The sequence below is a fragment of the Impatiens glandulifera genome, chromosome 1 (assembly GCF_907164915.1).
Source record: "Impatiens glandulifera chromosome 1, dImpGla2.1, whole genome shotgun sequence".
In the NCBI taxonomy this organism is placed as follows: Eukaryota; Viridiplantae; Streptophyta; class Magnoliopsida; order Ericales; family Balsaminaceae; genus Impatiens; species Impatiens glandulifera.
This window is the reverse complement of record NC_061862.1, coordinates 159,785,609-159,804,876: the sequence shown is the minus strand read 5'-3', so window position 1 is coordinate 159,804,876 and position 19,268 is coordinate 159,785,609. Positions and strand designations below refer to the sequence as shown.

General features: G+C 31.2%; 4 protein-coding genes across 5 annotated transcripts; 2 read left to right on the top strand and 2 right to left on the bottom strand.

Moving 5' to 3' along the window:
* Positions 1 to 428: 428 nt before the first annotated feature.
* On the bottom strand, positions 429 to 4,141 carry LOC124920465 (ubiquitin receptor RAD23b-like). 2 transcript variants are annotated; one of them, XM_047460958.1, is made up of 13 exons: positions 4,067 to 4,141; positions 3,916 to 3,989; positions 3,309 to 3,470; positions 3,174 to 3,212; positions 2,945 to 3,084; positions 2,057 to 2,234; positions 1,830 to 1,976; positions 1,701 to 1,766; positions 1,480 to 1,527; positions 1,287 to 1,396; positions 1,102 to 1,183; positions 886 to 1,007; positions 429 to 810 (listed from the first exon to the last, which is right to left on the bottom strand). In XM_047460958.1, exons 2-12 carry the CDS (start codon positions 3,979 to 3,981, stop codon positions 891 to 893), a joined length of 1,155 nt encoding a protein of 384 aa, XP_047316914.1. In that variant the 5' UTR covers positions 3,982 to 3,989; positions 4,067 to 4,141; the 3' UTR covers positions 429 to 810; positions 886 to 890. The 2 variants fall into 2 exon arrangements, with proteins under 2 accessions (XP_047316914.1, XP_047316915.1); XM_047460959.1 differs by having other exon boundaries at positions 2,945 to 3,081; positions 3,916 to 4,139.
* A 2,208-nt stretch (positions 4,142 to 6,349) lies between these two features.
* Positions 6,350 to 8,823, bottom strand: LOC124920464 (ABC transporter I family member 17). Its single transcript, XM_047460957.1, has 3 exons — positions 8,293 to 8,823; positions 8,035 to 8,222; positions 6,350 to 7,945 (listed from the first exon to the last, which is right to left on the bottom strand). Exons 1-3 carry the CDS (start codon positions 8,651 to 8,653, stop codon positions 7,691 to 7,693), a joined length of 804 nt encoding a protein of 267 aa, XP_047316913.1. The 5' UTR covers positions 8,654 to 8,823; the 3' UTR covers positions 6,350 to 7,690.
* Positions 6,414 to 7,930, top strand: LOC124920463 (fasciclin-like arabinogalactan protein 14). The gene has a single exon (XM_047460956.1). The coding sequence runs from the start codon at positions 6,414 to 6,416 to the stop codon at positions 7,422 to 7,424; it is 1,011 nt and encodes a 336-aa protein (XP_047316912.1). The 3' UTR covers positions 7,425 to 7,930.
* Positions 8,824 to 12,317: 3,494 nt separating the features above from the next.
* On the top strand, positions 12,318 to 16,384 carry LOC124920462 (putative glucose-6-phosphate 1-epimerase). Its single transcript, XM_047460955.1, has 8 exons — positions 12,318 to 12,516; positions 12,913 to 12,987; positions 14,319 to 14,375; positions 14,457 to 14,617; positions 15,423 to 15,563; positions 15,744 to 15,846; positions 15,927 to 16,026; positions 16,114 to 16,384. The coding sequence occupies exons 1-8, from the start codon at positions 12,424 to 12,426 to the stop codon at positions 16,326 to 16,328; spliced, it is 945 nt and encodes a 314-aa protein (XP_047316911.1). The 5' UTR covers positions 12,318 to 12,423; the 3' UTR covers positions 16,329 to 16,384.
* The last annotated feature ends 2,884 nt before the right edge of the window (positions 16,385 to 19,268 follow it).

The window sequence follows — 19,268 nt, the reverse complement described above, 5'->3', positions numbered from 1 at the left end:
AAACCCATTATTTTATGAATCAATTTTTTTTTAAATTCTAAAAATAATGCAAGATAATTAGAGTTCCTAATGTTATATAAAATTATAACCATCTCAGTAAATCTTGCAAAACAATGTCTGACAGCATAAAAGCTAATAAAAATATAAATTTAATAAAATTATTGTATAATAATACAAACAATACAATCACATGTAATTAATAAACTTATGTTAAAAATATTACAATTTTTTTGGCTAATATTTGTAATTTGGTACTTAAATAATGAACAATTAAATTATGTTAAAATAGCCAGGAGATAAGCCTTTGTATCTAGATACAAACTGTCAATAATTTGTTTGAATCTTTTGTCGACTAAATTTGTGGAATCTTCTTCGATAGACCAAGATCAATACGAATGAAACATATGAGAAAAAAGACCCGAAAGAGGAACAAAAAGAGAAACCACAACACTGAATGTCTGGCTCAATAACATTTTTAGTTAACACGAAACATCATGAAGGAATGGACACAAAAGGTAAAACAACCAAACCCAAGAATCATACATGAAATGACTCAAAACCATTAAATATATGTATATGAACAAACTGGGAGGCAATAAAAATGGTAACCACAAAAGTAGTAAAAGTTCTAAACTAATTAATCTCTGTTAGGAAAAAACCATCAAACCAATCAATAACCTCCTTCAATATCCATAACAACCAGGCTGGCGGAATGACCATTCAGATAAAAAGCATAAATCCATTTTGCATGAAATTTGGATCACACTGTGCCGCTTAAAAACTCAGGGCAGCAATGATCTTCAAGATTTCCTAAAAGGAATAATCAGAAAATATTCTAAAACATATTATTTCACACAAATAGGACAATTCATTAAGGTTGTGTACCTTCTTCAATCTTCATAGTCTCCAGCATGCTCTAACAAATAATTGATTGCCAATTCCTCATTGCGGTCACAGGCAAAGAATGCTTCAATTACAAGCCCTCTTTCAAATCCCATTGCCTCAAGCTGGGCAAATAGAGGAAAATCTCAAGTTAGAAAACATTTTGACATATATACTACAGGAAACGGACCAGCATCAAATTTGGGAAATAATCCATACACGAGAAATGGCTTCCTGCTCTGCTGGTGTAACACTAATAGCATGTGGCATGTCCTCCTGCTCAGGCTGATCAAATATATCCCTGAGACAAAAACATCACGTTCAGCATGAACAAGGCCAGCAAGAATTACTTTATAGATTCAGTAAGATTGGAAGGATTAAACTACTTAAGATAACATACTGACCCCTCAGAACCCTCAAGGGGTTCATTTATCAATTGAAGAAACTCCGCGTTATGCTCTTGTATGAGTCTTAATAGTTGAGGATTTTGCTTCCCAAGCTCCTGAAGCATAGGCTGCCAAAAAAATCATATGGTTTTTTCAAAACCACCTAGAATCCAAGCAAAAAGAATAATAAAGCAAATGAAATCTCACAAACCTGTAAAATCTGTGGATTTGATTGCACCATGGAGCGCAATGCTTGGAACTGAAAATAAATTACATAAAGAAATGTGATATAAAATAAAATCTTCACTGAATTGTTATCTAAAGTTATTATAGAAGGAAAGTTTGGTGAATGCATTCAAATTCAAGTGCTAAACCTTGTTGACCTCTCAAATACATACTTTTAATTAATTGAGCAATATAAAAAGAACTAACCTGTTGGCTATTTCTGAGGAAATCAAGAGAACCAAGTGCACCACTCCCTCCACCATGTGTTGCTTCCTGTTTAATTTGGACCATATAAGAAATGAAAAAGAAAATGAAGAATCTGAAAAAATGTTAAACCTGTGGAAACAAGTTCAAAGGGGATGAATTGGGTGCTCCAGAGGCAGGAGCATTGGCATCTGCACCTATTCCAGTCCCCTCTGAGCCAACTTGACTAGTAGGAAACTGAGGCACTTGCACAGCAACTTCAGTTGTTTCTGGAATACCCTGGAAAACATGATATACATCATAAATGATTGAATTGTGAAGGAACATGACACGTGTATCTAGGGAATAGTGTTTCATACTGAATATAAGTAATCCACAGCTCGTTCAGGATTGTTGTAAGCAGCTCGAAGTGCACGAGAGACAGTTTCTCTATCCCAGCTTCCACCACCCATGTCCATTATTTGTTGAATGATCGGATCAAGATTAGTACCAGCAACTAAATTCGAAGCAGCTTGTGCATAAGTATTTGATGAATCACTGCAAGAACAAAGTAACTGCAATTATAAATGCATGTAAGCATGCTTTCTGCAGTTGCAGAACTTGAAATGAGAAAAATAACCACCATTAAATGCATAAACAAATCATAAGAAACTGTGTAGACATACTGTGTATCCTACTAATGTTTCTTATGACCAATACAGTTGTCTTCTGTATAATTCATTTTCAAAATAGAACAGACAACATGTGGTTGAAGGTCAGTTGTATCCCCAAAAGTTAAAGATTTAGGGTTTAGGGATACAGTAACTTAGTTGGGATGCATAAAGATCACATACAGGTCCGAAAGGAAGAAAACTGCCTCCAAAGATATGAAAGAAAAGTGAATTTTGTATAAACACTAGTTAAACATCGAACTACTTAATATCAAGGTTAAGATGGGAACACAAAGCTCAAGAAATAACTTTTCCAATGCTACACAAGCAGAACATACTAGGAACATGCTGCATTTGATAAGAGATTTTTGGGAACCTGCTTTTTGGGGGAACACTTCTTATTGGCCCTTTGAGGTATCAATTTTTTTTATCTGGATTCAAATTGTATTTGGCACATGAATACGGTAAGATGGATTATTGCCAAATAAAGTTGTGATCCTACCCAACTACTTTTTACCAAATAGGGAAAAAAAGTACAGCACAATATTTGACGATTTCTCAATGAATTTAGGGGAGAACTCGAGATTATTTACTCACATTGCTTGATTTGGTGCTTCAGATGCAGACGTGAGAATAGATTGTGGTTGAGCTGCAGATGCAAGAGGGAGACTAGACTGTGGTTGAGTTGCAGATACGGGAGGGAGGCTAGATTGCGGTGGAGCTGCAGATGCAGGCTGCTAAAAGACAGACAAAGTTACTATAATCACCAGATAAAGGCAAAGGAAAAACTATACCAGCTAAACAGCAAAAGTTGTATAAAAAATACCTGAGCTGAAGAGGATCCACTTGCACCTGAAGTTTTACTCTGCCAAGATAACAAAAATAACAATTAAGCACATCATAAACAAAGACAAAGACAAAGTCATTATAAATAAAACTCTCTGAATTAAAAAGGCCCAACCTTGCTTAACATTACTACAAGAAAACCATCTTCAGAAACCTTATTCTCCACCAAAGTACTTTGATCTTTCAAAACCTTCCCATTATGAATTAGCAATTGCTGTCCACATGGGTAATTGTCTTTTCCTTGCACATCTTCAATACTTTTCTTAACTGCCATCACCTAAGAAAATACAGCTCATGATTTTAATCAGTTTTCGCCTTTAGTTCTTCATAGAATTATAACATATGTGTGTACAATGTGGGAGAACAGTAAATATAAATTTTGAGTGCAACCAAACAAAAATTCCATGGCTCCTAACATCCCCCCATAAAATATGAAAATTCAAAGAACTTAAACATGGCCTTTTTCCAATAAAAGTTTGTCCAAAAACCTAAATTCAAGAAATTTGAATCAAACCCAAAATTGTAATCATATAGTTTCTGTTTACCCTTTCCAAACCCTATGATTCTGGGTTCTCCAAAATCTGAATACTTAGAAACAATTCCTAGTCCTTAAAGAAACACAAGAAACGGCGCAAATAGGTTATAACACTAGAAAAGAAAGTTGATAGCAACAAGATACAGGGTATATTCGCTAATTCCGTATGTAAATATTAGGGGAATACCGTGTCGGTGGGTTGAACCTTGATTTCGAAATGGCTCCCTTTCAAAGTCTTCACAGTGAGCTTCATTGTTCGATCTGTAAAATGGCTTCCAGTCTCCAATCGATGATAGATAGAAGATATAGTGTGAAGAAGAGAAAAACCCTTAAATTACTTTTGCAGATGAATCTCGAATTCTCGATCTCTCAGAGATAGAGAAAGCGAGACAAGGGCGAAAGGCTGTGTTTTGTATGATGCAGGTTTGGGCCTTTCAAAGTGTATGTTGCAATAGTGCGTGAAGAGCACGTGATAGAATATACGAGAGGAATCAATAAATTTTAAATTCTTAATTATCCCTTTTATTTTATTTTATTTTTATAAATCCACCACATATATTATTTTATTATATTTTATTTTTATAAATCCACTTCATGTATAATTTTGTCCCCAAAGAACTAAATGTAAAATTTGACCCTTTTTTTACATTATTACAATCCTTGTTTAAATCAAATATATATTTTTTTTAAGTGACTAACCATAAAATTTAATAACTTCTTGAAATGTTTATAACTAATTTTTTAGTTGCTAATTTTGATTCTCACTTGTCATCTTATATGAATTTAATGTAACCTCAAATTGTTTATAATCAATAAAAAAAATTTGTTGCTTAGTTGAATTTGAATTTATTTGGGAAACAAAAATACATATTTTTATTTTTTATTTATCTTAATATATTTATGTTATATTATAAACATATAATAATTTTGTATTATAATTAACAAACTATATATATATAATTCAATATAATTGTAATAACTTTTATTATTTTATTATGGTGGTGGGTAGGGTGTTCAACCGGTTAGTTAATTGCTTAGGTTAAATTCGATTTTACCTCTTATATTACAAATCGATTAATCGACCGATAATGATATCAAAACCGGTTCTGATTCAATTTGTTCCGATCAGTTAACCAGATTTAACCGAGAATCGATAATTCAATTATTTATATTAAGTATTAAAACTTTTAAATAATTTTTTTTTTTCAAAATCCTTATTTGCGCGGTTCTATTTTGGTTATTTTTCCTTTTTTTTATGTTATAATATAATATATTATAATATATTTAGAAATATATTATTATATTATATTGTTTTATTATATTATTGTAACAATATAATATATTTTTGAAGAGTTTCATTTTTAAGTTAATAACTATATAAATTAGATTTTTTTAAAAACAATTCTATATAAATTATAATTTAAAATTTAAAAATAAAATATATATTATTAAATATTATTTATAATATATCTAATATTTACAAAATAACACATATAGATTATAAAATATAAATATATAATTAAATTATACAGTTAAAAAATAGTTATTCATAAATCGAACTGTTTAACCGGTAAAAAATTGATAAAATAAAACGGTAAACTATCAATTCGGTTCGATTATCGGTTTTCCGAATTTTTGCACAACCCTAATTGCAAGTCTAGACGAATCCTAACTAAAATTGAGAACTTAACATTGTATTTTACAATATACATATTTAAAGATGGTAACATGTCCTTCTATTTTTTTTCAAATTTTTATTAATCTCTACATTTTAGAGTTTGGGTGGCTTAAAAAAGATTGAGTAGGTTTTAAAATGATGAGAGAAAAATTATAAATTAAAGGAGTGAATAAATATAAGGTTTACCTTTTAAATTAAATAAGTAAATAAAAAAAAATAAGATTAAGAATTATATCATATTTTAGCGTAATATATATATATTCGAGGCGGGTTAAAGTTCTTAATAGATCCAATCACAAATAGAATACATGAATATATATTTTTAATATATTTTTTAAGTTTTTAAAATTAAAATTAAGATATATAGTATTATAATATTAAAATTTAGAAAAAAATAAAATAAACTCATTTGTATATTTCTAATTGGTTTAACATGTGAATAGCTAATTAAAGGAGAGGTGACTTGATCCCTCAAATTTGACTTAGAGTAGATTAAATTTTAGATTTTTGTACTATTTTTGATTACTCTACATTATTTGGTTTCCCTAAGATCAAATGCATTATGTTATACATATTATCTTTTTGAAAATAAACATGATTATTTTAAAACTATTATCTTGAAATAACTTGTTTGTATACTAGAAATTCATTGTTTATTATATACAAACAAAAGCCTTTATAATATCATTTTGATTTGATTTTAGTTAATATTTTGATTTGATATAAAATCATAATTGAGATCACAAACAGTTACAGAATGAAGTATTAAAATAGAAAGAAGCATAAGAATAGGATGAAATTACTATTTGGAGATACAAGTGTTGAAAAATATTAGAAACAAACACTTCTCCTTTCAATGAGGAACATAATTGATCATCACCCACAAACACTCCTCTATCTACTCTCCACTAATTTTGATTTAAATTCACCACATTTCCAACCATTTGAAGAACACAAATCACATTTCATATACAATATCCCACTTCACTTCAAAAAACAAACAAACAATGGATTTCATCAAGAACAGTTTGATCCTTTCTTTCATCTTCATGTTCTGTTTCTGTTACCAACAATCTCAAGCCATGAACATCACCGACATACTTTCTAGTTACTCAGATTTAAGCACCTTCAGTAACTACCTAACCCAAACCCAATTGGTAAACGACATTAACTCCCGACAATCAATCACCATTTTGGCTGTTGATAACGGCGGCACCGGCTCACTTTCCGGCCAATCAACCGACTATGTTCGTACAATCATGTCTATTCATGTCCTTCTTGATTACTTTGATGTTGCCAAGCTTAGGAGTATGGCTGGTGGTAGCACTCTGACACCGACTCTGTTTCAGACAACCGGCAGGGCGATGAACCAACAGGGTTTTATCAACATGACCATCACAACCGGCGGTGCTGTTCTTTTTGCCTCCGGTGCTGAAGGGTCTGGACGTGCTAGTTTGGTTAAGACTGTTGTCGCTCAGCCTTACAATGTTTCGGTTTTGCAAGTTAGTGGATTCATAATTCCTAACGGTATTCAGAATGGGAATGGCGCTACTTCAACACCACCACCCCCACCGCCGCCACCCCCACCACCACCATCATCACCAGGCGTACTACCACCACCGACGACCGCAACCCCGCCGACAGCAACAAACACAACAACCCCACCGACAGCAACAAACACAACAAGCCCACCGACAGCAACAAATTCAACAAGCCCACCATCACCATCAATAATAACTAGCCCACCTTCACCAACAACTGCAAGCCCTCCAACCAAATCGAAATCTCCAGCACCCAGTCCGGGTAGACCAGGCAAGGCCCCGTCCCCGTTTGGATCTAAAACCGCACCATCAAAAAGTCCAATTGCCACACCGTCATTGGGTAGCGCACCGGCTCCAGGACCCTTAGCAGATGGGCCAGTGGCAGCTGATGATAAAGCGGGTAGCTCTACTGTCCGGTTCGGCGGTGGCTTAATCCTGACGGTTGTAGCGATCAGCACGTGGCTAACTCTGGGTTGATCTGAGCTAGGATTTGCCGGAATAAGGCCTCCCCTTCCAACAGATTGGAAGTATTCAGGGCATCTTTTGTAGGTGAAACTGTTTATTCTTTCAATTTTTCAATTGACGATAAGTCTGTCATGTCATGTCCATCGAACCGATCGGACAATGTTGTAGAGAAATTCCATTTGTTGAACATCAACAATTACAATAATTAATGAGAAGCAGATTTACACGAATTATCTATCTTATAAAAATTGTAACTTTCATTTCATTAAAATGCAATTTTAAGAGCTGAGCTCAAGGAATCTTTGAGCCATGGGATGTTTAGCCTGAGAGAGATGATTAGGTTTAAGAACTTCAACGATCTCTCCATTGACAACAAGCGCCACCTGATCAGCGATCCTCTGGATTTGCTTGATGCTGTGGGAGACGATGACAATGGTGATCCCTCTGTTATTCTTTAGCTTCACAAGAACGTCTTCTATGTTCTGCGTTGATATTGGATCCAAAGCGCTTGTGGGTTCGTCCAACAACAAAACCTAATTCAACACAAAGCACAATAAACATGGGTTTCATCTGGGTCTTTCTTTATTTGCATGATTTTTTTAGTTTATAGTGATTTCATTACCTCCGGTTCGTTTGCTAGAGTTCTAGCCAAGGCCACTCTCTGCGCTTGACCAACCGATAACTCGCGACCCGGTTTACTGAAAAATGATGGGTCGAGATCTGCGAGACTAAGCAGCTGATGCACCTGTTCGTCACTAAGCTTCTTCCCTCTCAGTTGTGGACCATATTTTACATTCTCTGCAACACTTCCTGCAAAATAATTTTCCATTCTGAGAAAACTGGGATCTGGGTCCTCTGGGTTTGAGGAAATTTGGCATACCTTCAAATAGAGAAGGTAATTGGAACAGCATCCCGACTTTCCGTCGCAGGCTGAGAACGTCGAGATCGCATATGTCGTCGCCGTCCAAGAAGACGGTGCCGGCGGCCGGTTCCCAGAGCCGGTTGAGTGCTCTGAGCAAGGTTGACTTGCCGCTCCCGCTCGGGCCGATTATACCCATGATTATTCCTTTGGGTATATCCAGGTTGATTTTGGTTAGAATTGGTATTCCCTTGTCTGAAGATCTCTTCAATTCCCTAATCCGAATTTTGGAGTTCTTTTCATGATCAAAACCATTTTCTTCTTTATCTTCATCTACCATCAGCAGATGCTCCTGCAGTCCATCTGTTTCTAGAGAACCCATGAAGGAACTGAAACTGGGTAGATTATGATTGTTGTCTCACCTTGCTTGCTTGTATACAGAGACGGAAACATAAATGCCTTCACCAGATAGTTATGGCTGGTAAATAGCTGCCCAGTTGAAGAAAACATGAAAATGATGTTTCTTTCTTTCTCTCTCCCATGGCTGATTCGACCCATTGAAAAGGTACTTACTTCATTATTCTATAAAACGTGGCCACTCAAAGAACAACTTGGCTGATGGAGTGAACGCGGATCAGATCAGACCAGATGATGCATGAAGATTTTCTTTTTGTCTATTTTCAAATAAGCCAAATATCCTAAAAATATCAAATTCTACCCTCAGTTTCGTAATACGGTAAAGAAATAAATATCACTATCTCAGTATAATTTCAGCACCCTCCAAGTTCTTGTGTACACTTGGTTAAATTTCTATCCTCTAAGCTCTAAGTTCTTGGTGTACACTTGGTTAAATTTCTGTTTTTTGTTTTAATATTTTAATTTGTATTTTTTCCTGTTTTTCCTAATAGTTGTTGTAACCGAATATTCTAGGGTAAATCAGCACTTATATAAGGCTAATCTCTATTCCCCAAGGACCTGTTAATGAATGAATATATGAAATCCCTTGTGAAAGTTTTCACCCTGTTTTATTTTATGTTTTGAACCTTTGTTTGGATTGTTTGGTATAGACCAATAATATTCTCTTCTCATCTTTGATTCTTCTTTTCCTCTCATCTCAAATTCTTCGTTACAAAACTCTTCCGTTGCACTTTGACTATATATTTTCACTCGGTCCTAGCAATAGAGAACTCGATTCTTGAAATCAAAACTCATAAAACACTAGTTACAAATCAAGTAGTTCACTCCTTCAAAAATCAATTTATTTTAATTAGTTTTTAAAATATACTGATTTTGAAGGATGACCTAACCTTTGATCATCTTTAGAACAGCAGATCCGGTCCATGTTGTTTGGCGGAGAATCAACTGTCTCGAATGATGTTCCAAAGACTGAGTCATTTTCAAAATTAAAATTAGAATTAGTGTATTTTAAAAACTTACATGAAGATCACATATATTTTTTATTTTTAAAATACACTGATTTTGAAGGATATCCCAACCTCTTCGCAACTGTAGATGCTGCTAATGTTGTTTTCACAGCTTCCAATTACTTGGTATATTGTTTTTTTTTTCAATTCTCAATGGTGCATCTAACCCTATGAAAAAGGTTCTCAATAAAAACGATAATGAAAAAAAATCTTACACGAACGAGCAAGGTGTACACTCAAAATGGATACTTTTTGATGATACAAGAACTCATATGTCGGATTGAAGCCAACAGTTGGTTGTTATCTTGACACAGATGTTGAGCAAGATTTTGAGCACTTTGACTGCGAGAGGTAATAGAGTTGCTACGTCAAACTTCTATGTCTATTTTTGTAACGACAAAGAGATCATCCGTGTAGCAAGATAAAATAAATGAATAAGAAAATAAGGTTAAGGGTCAGATTAAAAGATTCATTGATTTTAACTATGCTTGAAAAAAATAACATTTAATTGAATTTGTCAAATACTTTTGATGATATTACTTTTTTTTTTTTTTTTTTTTTTGGGTATTATGTGCAACCATGCTTTTTATTTATTTATTAAGTATTTATAATTCAATAAAAAATGTTATTATTTGTCTGGTGCAATATTCATGTTTATTATATAACTTAATTTTTTTTTCACATAGTTAAAATGTAACTGGTTTATGTCAATTACATTTATACTTATGATAATACTAAAAAAAATTAATAAGAATATTTTAGTATTTCGATTAATGAATGGAGTGATATCCGTAAATGGACGAAGACCTACTTGTATTGACCATTGATTTCCTTTAAAAAAAATTATGAGATTTGTTATTGGAAATGTGTGAGTCCGGCTTAAATTGTTTTTATTTTTTTCTTAAACAAAAATAAATTGTCACACCCTAAAATTCATCTTTGACCAAGTATCTTCGATCCTGGACAAAACCAAGGACCGAGGAAAATCAGAAAATCAAGACCAAGGGAAATTCGAGAATTAGGACTGAGGAAATCCGTGTAGGACCGAGAGGTCCGACCGAGGATAATATGTCTTGCTCATGTTTCTCACCACCTCATGCTTCTTACCACCTCATACTAGGATCTGCCCATGCCTTGCTATCTTAAAGTAATAAGGTTATCCACCTCATGCTATAAATTGGTTATGCTATGACCAACTTTCTTAACTATTAAGTTATCCATCTCATGCTATACCTATACTATGACCAACTATCTTAAATAGTAAGAAACCCACCTCATGCTACCTCAATCGACCCTACCTGAATCATATATATAATTCACCAACTCATTCATTTCATGATATCCATCTCCCTCTTTACTAAGAAATAGAAGTCATACTTTAGAAGCCATTAAAGAACATTCAACCTTATAGCAAGATCAACCTAAGACAAACTCTTTTCTAAACCAATCTTTAAAAACTCACACAAGACTATATAATTCAAATTCATGTATATTCTATGAATGATGCATACTGTTTTTAAAGTATGATTTCATTGTATATCCATGTTTTTAATGATGAACAAAGATGAAACCATGTTTTCCAAAGTATGATCTGTTTTCTAAAGTATGATCTGTTTTCCAAAGTATGAATTTTTTTTATGGAATCATAGTACATACTGATGAAGGAATTGACGGATATGGAAGGACGGCTAACTAAGCTGATCTCTAGTAGTCTAATTCCAAAATATGGGTTGGGTTATATGGGACTGGACTTCTGAGATGAGCTCTGGAAGATCTTACCCACACAGAAAAATGTCTAAATAGGTTATGGAGTTTAGAGATTAACTCCGAAGAGTGTCTTTCCAAATATGTGCTCAAAACGAATTTCTCACCTTAGGATCAACTCTCAAGGTCAATGACCAAATATGTGCTCAAGATGTTACCGTACCTTCACTAATGATGATATACTTTATAAACCCACACATGGATTCAAAGAAGTTTTTAAATGTCTTTTATATAAACTTTTTATGCATGTACTTTACCACACCAGGTTTTTGAAATATTAATTGTTTGTTGAGTCATTAGATTCACTATGCTTGTGTGGTGTAGGTATATAATAATAGTTTTTAATTGACAGGTGAAAGAAGACTTGAAATGGGGCAAGGTGTAGCTTAGGGGATGTGTGTGGAAGGAGGGACCGAGATTGAAGGACCGTATCATGTAAAGACCGAGTAAATGTAGAGACTTAGTCTGAAAGACCGTATTTTTGTAGTAAAGGACCGTATCTTGTTTTTAAAAGACCGAATTTTGTAGCACCACTTCTTTATAAATGATAAAACGTTTCCGCATATATTACTGATTTCCATATATGTATGTTCATATTTCACCCATCCCTAACACGATCTAGAAAATAAGATTTAGAGATATTTGGTTAAATAAATAAATAAAATTATTCATTGTTTTTAAAAGCTAGAAGGTAAATTTAATGAAATGAGTACCCAAAGTAATGTAAAATGTAAAATGATACCCTTAAAGAAGATAAATAAACAAAATGATCCACCTTAGCTTTGAGATGCCAAAAAAGTGGCAGTCTTTTTCCTGGTCGGGACCCTATCGGTATAAACGGACAGAAACGGAGGTTTAGGATTCCCATTCGATTCAATTACACACATAAAGAGAGTGAGGAGAGAGAGAGAAGAGAGAGAAATTGGAAGAAATATTCGGCGTACCACTTGCTTGAGGTGATGCGATGTCGACCGAGATAGTATACGTTGAACGCCGTAAGGGCGTTAATGGACTCGAAAAGGTGATCTTAAGAGAGGTTCGCGGTAGTTCTGCCGAGGTATGCATCCTAGATGTAACCCATTTCGATCTTACATGGCTACATCTATCTGATTTCGATCATACCTTTATTTCATACGCGATGTAGTCAGATTGGTTGAAAATGAGCCGTACAATACGGATAATTGCATTTGTAAAGTTAGAAATTTCACTTGAATTGAATGATTAACAGATTCTTTAAGGTAAATCATGAGGCGCCGATTCAACATTGTAATCAGAGAGCGATAGATTCGAGACTTGATTGATTTGTCATTACAGGGTTATTGATCGGTTGTTCTTTCTTTGTTTAATGACATTTCTTTGATCTACACTGCTGCTTCTTTTTCATGGATTTGTTCTATACTTGATAATGTATACATGATGTAGAAAACTAATAAGTTATGTCACTCTTAAACAGGTGTATTTTTATGGTGGTCATGTTACTTCATGGAAAAATGATCATGGGGAAGAGTTGCTCTTTCTTAGTAGCAAGGTATTTTCTTCTCAACTTGGTATTAGAAGGAAAATTTGTAGCAATAGGTATGCTGAATGTGGCAAAGATGTACATTGTTGTTTCCATAATAAGAATACCATACAAGGTAACACAATGCGGTGTGGTGATATACAGTGTCCTACTTATGGATGAAATAACGAAAGAGTATGCCAGTCAGTCAGTAGGAGTGTTATTTATTAATGATATTCAACTATGGACTAGTGCAGGGGAGTTACATGTGAGATAACAATTAGAGCCAAACTTTGATTCCTTTAAAATGTATCAACATATGAATTATGGTGTATACTTTTTAGAATTGGCAACTCTTGCAAGGGACATTTTTATGTGTTAGATCAACCAATAGAAGTGAGATGAGAGAAAAGGAACAACTTAGTGACAGTTCTATTTTGATGAAAGATTTCTGCCAAGTCTAGCACACAAGTGGAAGAAAGGAATAGTGATATAGAAGCCTAGTTATTGAGTTGTATGTTTGTGTTCATGAGGGATATGCTTCTTAAGAGGTACAAGTGATTACTGTAAGAGGTGTCTATGGATTCCATTTGCATATGCTTCTTGGTTTTTGCAGGTATGGGGATATAAAACTGGTATTACACAAAAATCCTTCAACATGCGCTAAATGTAGAGAATTGTGAGTCTCCCATATTGGCGGGAGAGTAATGGTTTAAGGGTATAATTGTGGTTTTGTGATCCATAGATGCTTTAATGCGCACTTTTTCACTCTTAGATAGTACTTCATGAACAGAAATGTTGGGCTCATAAGATGTAAGAAATAAACAAAATTTATAGTGGACATATTAATGCACCATAGGGTTGTCCCAAAGAAATGGGAAATAAGAATAGGAATAAAAAAAACCATGGTAAGAAATTTTGATGTCAGAACAAGAGAATTCAATGCATTAGATGATGGAGACGGTTAACAACTAACATTAGTGAAACTGATAGGATGCCTGTTTTAAATAGAAAATGGAGATCAAGGTTATCATAAACTAGAATTCATTAGGAGGAAGCACATTTTCCAAATTTTGATGTCAGAACAAGAGAATTCAATGCATTAGAGGATGGAGACGGTTAACAACTAACATTAGTGAAACTGATAGGATGCCTGTTTTATATAGAAAATGGAGATCAAGGTTATCATAAACTAGAATTCATTAGGAGGAAGCACATGTTCCAATATCTGAATTAACAATTTGTGAAGGACTATATCTACTCTTACTTAAAAGGGCATACATGTTGTACATATGATTATACTGCTGACCACAAATCAATTTGTCATTTTCTCTTACCATGACATTTTCTGTTTGACACAGGCTATTTTTCAGCCTCCAAAAGCAATACGTGGAGGTATTCCTATCTGTTTTCCTCAGGCACGTGCAAGCTTCTGTTTTTGTTCCATATTAACATTTCACTGATAGCATTATATTAGAGGTGCTATTGTGCTTCTGCAGTTCTCGAATCTTGGCCCTCTTGAAGCACATGGATTTGCAAGGAATAAGATTTGGGTTGAAGATCCCGATCCACAACCTTTCCCAACAAGCAGCACCAATAAGGCTTTCATTGATTTAATACTTAAACCTTCTGATGAAGATGTCAAAACATGGCCTCACAGGTGTGAAATATGATCTTTTAATTCTGTTAAATCCAGATACACAGCCGTTACAGTTTACATTAGAATGCATTTTATTTATCTATTGCAATTGGGTTCCCCATTTCTCTTTTGTTGGGTGAAAGGAGAACTTTAGTTATAGCACCATATGTTTTAGAAATCCTAGCATCTGTATAATATATATATATATATATATATATATATTTTAAACGAAAATTATCATTACCACCTCAGTCAAAAGTAAAAGCAGCATCATCCATGCGTAACAAAACCAGCTAAAACATCTCTTGACAGTGTTTTTCATAAGTTACACGCTTAGAAACATATAAGTGTATGCAGCAAGAAACAAAAACCACTCAAATATACCAGCTAAAGAATCGTCTTATACAGATCCATCTTTGGAATCTCGCAAGTGGTCTGGTCCACGTGAAGATGGGTGCTAGCATTAGAATGGTTACTTCTAAGCTTATCTTTTTATTATGTCGTAATTGAGTCATTTGTGAAGCCACTTTTATTTATCAAGCATATTTTTTTTGGGAAAGGCAATTCATTTAGTTAAATTGAATGAAAAAAATGCACGAGACACTTGCAAATCAGATATACTCAACATTTTCTACAAATATTTAGCATTCTCCTTGTTTGGTTATTTATTGGCAGAACTGGAAGCTTGTCTTTTCTGCTTGTTGGATTTCACTGGATTTCCTTCCTGATTTATACTGAAATTTCCCATTTATTGCTGCTCTTCCCTGTTGTTTTCCATTTGTTAGTAGTCTAACACTGCTTGTATGATCGAAATGTTTGCACGCAGATATGAATATCGCCTGAGAGTCACTCTTGGACCTGGAGGGGATCTCATGCTAACATCTCGAATAAGAAATACCAACAGTGATGGAAAATCATTTTCATTCACTTTTGCCTATCACAACTACTTCTTGGTTTCTGATATAAGGTTCTACAAAATTCTTATATTCAAAACTTCTATTACTTGGAGTCTTGGATGTTATTTTTTTTATTTTACTTGCAAGAAAAAGATGATAAAAATAGTTGAATGAAATAGAGACCATATTAAAACCTGATATCACTTGACAAAATTGATGTCCTTAATATTAAGATGTGTTGTTATGATCAGCGAAGTACGCATAGAGGGGCTGGAGACAGTTGATTATCTGGATAATCTGAAGGATAGGCAACGATTCACAGAGCAGGGGGATGCGATTACTTTCGAATCAGAAGTTAGTATAATAATTATATACTGGTTTCTTCCTTGATATTTTGAGTGTAATAAACTAACTATTTCTCATGGTGGAAAAAGGTGGACAAAATATATGTCCGCACACCAACAAAGATTGCAATTTTGGATCATGAGAAGAAAAGAACATTTGTACTGCGGAAAGACGGTCTTCCCGATGCAGGTAAGAGAGATTTTGAAACATTTAGGATTCAGTAACTGTAAGACAAATATATATTACTTTTTGTTTTGTGTGAAATTTGATGTACAGTTGTGTGGAATCCTTGGGATAAGAAGGCGAAGGCAATTGCAGATCTTGGGGACGAAGAATACAAGCACATGCTGTGTGTGGAAGCGGCTGCAATAGAAAAGACAATCACTTTAAAACCGGGTGAAGAATGGAAAGGCAGGCAAGAGCTTTCGGCAGTTCCTTCCAGCTACTGTAGCGGACAACTTGATCCGAGGAAAGTGCTTTTGGGTGGCTAATTTTATTCTTCTTCCTTGGCAGCCGGTGACATTATTATTAATATTGCGCACATGTACAGGTATATTATATAATGCTGAAACCACCCACCCTCCCATTTTTCTTATATTAGCCATTTCAAATTTGACAGGCCTGGTTGTTCATGATCTGAACTGCTATGCTGAGAGGTGAATTCTGGCCATGGTTTTTGAAAGGAGGCAGAAATTCATTCATTAGCAGAATATCTTATGATATATTATATGTGTGCTCTTTCTCTTTAGACTCCCTTTATTTCTGTTACTACTTTGAAATACAACTTGGTAATCGAATAGGACATTGGTCAAGCTACAAACTAAACTTATGAAATGTTATAATTTATTAAATATATACAAACGAGAATGAAAATGTCAATCCAGCTCCTATTTATCATCACATATTCCTATTCTTATAACAGAATGAAATATTGTGGTCCTAATGCTATTTTCACTTCACATAAAAAAAAAAAATATAACTCTTCTAGTTTGGCAAAATTAAGTGGATATCTTGGCCTCCTTTCCTGAGTTAACCCTGAGTTCGAGTGTATTTACGAACTATTAAATAGATATAATGGTTGCTAGTATTTTATATTCATTTATTTTTTAAAGAGATCAAAAGTCACATACATATATTCATTTATAGTTACTGAACCAATTTTCCTTTAAAAAGGTTGAATAATTTCATTCACTCTCATTATTCACATGATTTAATTTAATTAACAAAATACATTTTATCATCATATATATCAATAATCTTTACATTTCTTTTTCCAAAAAATATATACTTGCTCAAAATTACAGTCACTGCATATTTTTAAATAAATAAAATTTATTTAAATAATTCAAACTAAAACAAAGTTTAAATCATTAATTATATTTAAATAAAATATATAATATCATTTACACCGATTTAATATTAAGTCTAATCTTTCACTTTTTCTTTTCCTACATTAATCATTACAATATCAAGTATTTTTTTATTTATTTATATTCTAAAATTTTATATATCATTAGTAGAATATCTTTATATATTATATGTGTGCTGCTTGTCTTTAAATTCTCTTTATTTCTATTACTACTTTGAAATACAACCTCATTAAAATTACATCACATAATATTTTTTTTATAAATAAATTAAGATTTATTTAAATAATTTAAACTAATTTTTTATGTCATTAATTATATTTAATTAAAATATATTATAAAATATATAATATTTAAATAATTCAAGACTTTATGTAAATTATAACTATAATTAAATAAATTTTATTCTTACCAAAAATAATATATATATAAATATATATATATATATATATATATATATATTAAAAGATAATTATAGTAATATAAAAATAACAATCAAATTAATAATTGTATAGAAAAAGAGAATAAATTATAAAATTTTATATTTGAATTTTTTTTATTGAAATATATATAATAATAAAAATAATAAGTATTTATTAAGAAATTTTATTTTTATTATAAATTAATATCCTTATTTAAAAATTAAATCATTCTAATTATTAAAAAAATTAAAAATATATTTATATATTATTTAAATAACCTTACTTAACTAAAATATTAAAATATTTTATAATTTTTATAAATTAATTATAAAATGATAATAAATATTTTTATTTTAAAAGTTATAATAATTTAGTCTATTATAGAGATAAATATATTTGAAAAATACTTAATTTATAATATTTAATTTAATTTTAACCCAAATTAATAATTTAATAAAATATTAAAATTACATAACTAAATTAAAATCAGTTAAGACAATTTATTTTTTTGAAAAAATATAATTAATTTTTAAACTTAAATTTATAATATATAATTTTAATAATAACATTTATTTTTAAATTGTATATTTATGTATCATTTAAAGAAAATAACAATATTAAAAAAAATAACTTATACTTTATTTAAATTAAAATATTAAATTTTCTTATTAAAAATTATTCATACCAAAAATAATTTTTTTTGGAATTAAGTACCCAAAAACAAAAATAATATTTTTTTCAGACATTTTAAATGGATTAATAAAAATAATATATATATATATATATATATATATATATATATATAATAAAAGTTTAAGAAATTATAATAATAATAATATAAAAAATAACCATCATTATAAATTTTTTTTATTAAATTTTATATTTGAAAAAATATTATTCTAATATATATAATAATAAAAATAATAATAAAAATAATAATACTTATTATTTTATTTATTAAGAAAAATAATATTTTATTACAAAAAATAATATCTATTAACTCATTTTAATTATTAAAAAATTATAAAAAATATATATTTAAATAACCTTACTTATACTTAAAAAAAATAAAATAAAATATTATTTTTTAAAAGTCTTCTTTATAAATTAATTATAATTAATAAAAGATGTTATTATTTTTAATTTTATAATAATATAGTATACATATTTAAAATAAATAAATTATTTATTTTTTAATATTATATTTTAAAATTATTTTTGAAACCAAATTTATTATTAGTTCAAATATAAATAATAAAATTATATTTATTAGTAATTATTTCACAATATAATAAATTTATAATTGACTTTTATTATATAAACTTAAAAATAATAATTTATTTTGGTAAAATTTATTTATTTATTTATTTTAATTTATATAAAAATAAGTATAATATAATAAAATTTATAATTATGAAAAAATATAAAAAGAATAATGATAATATTATTTTATTAATTTGAAAAAATTTAGAAAAATAAATAAATAAGAAATTCACAACAAAAAATCAACCATTATAAAATTACGATTAAATTTCTGTTATTTTAAATAGAATGAGAATTCGTATATTAATGAATCACCAAATTTCCACTGATTAATGTGTATTATTATATATTTAATAACATATTAAATAAATTCTGTAAT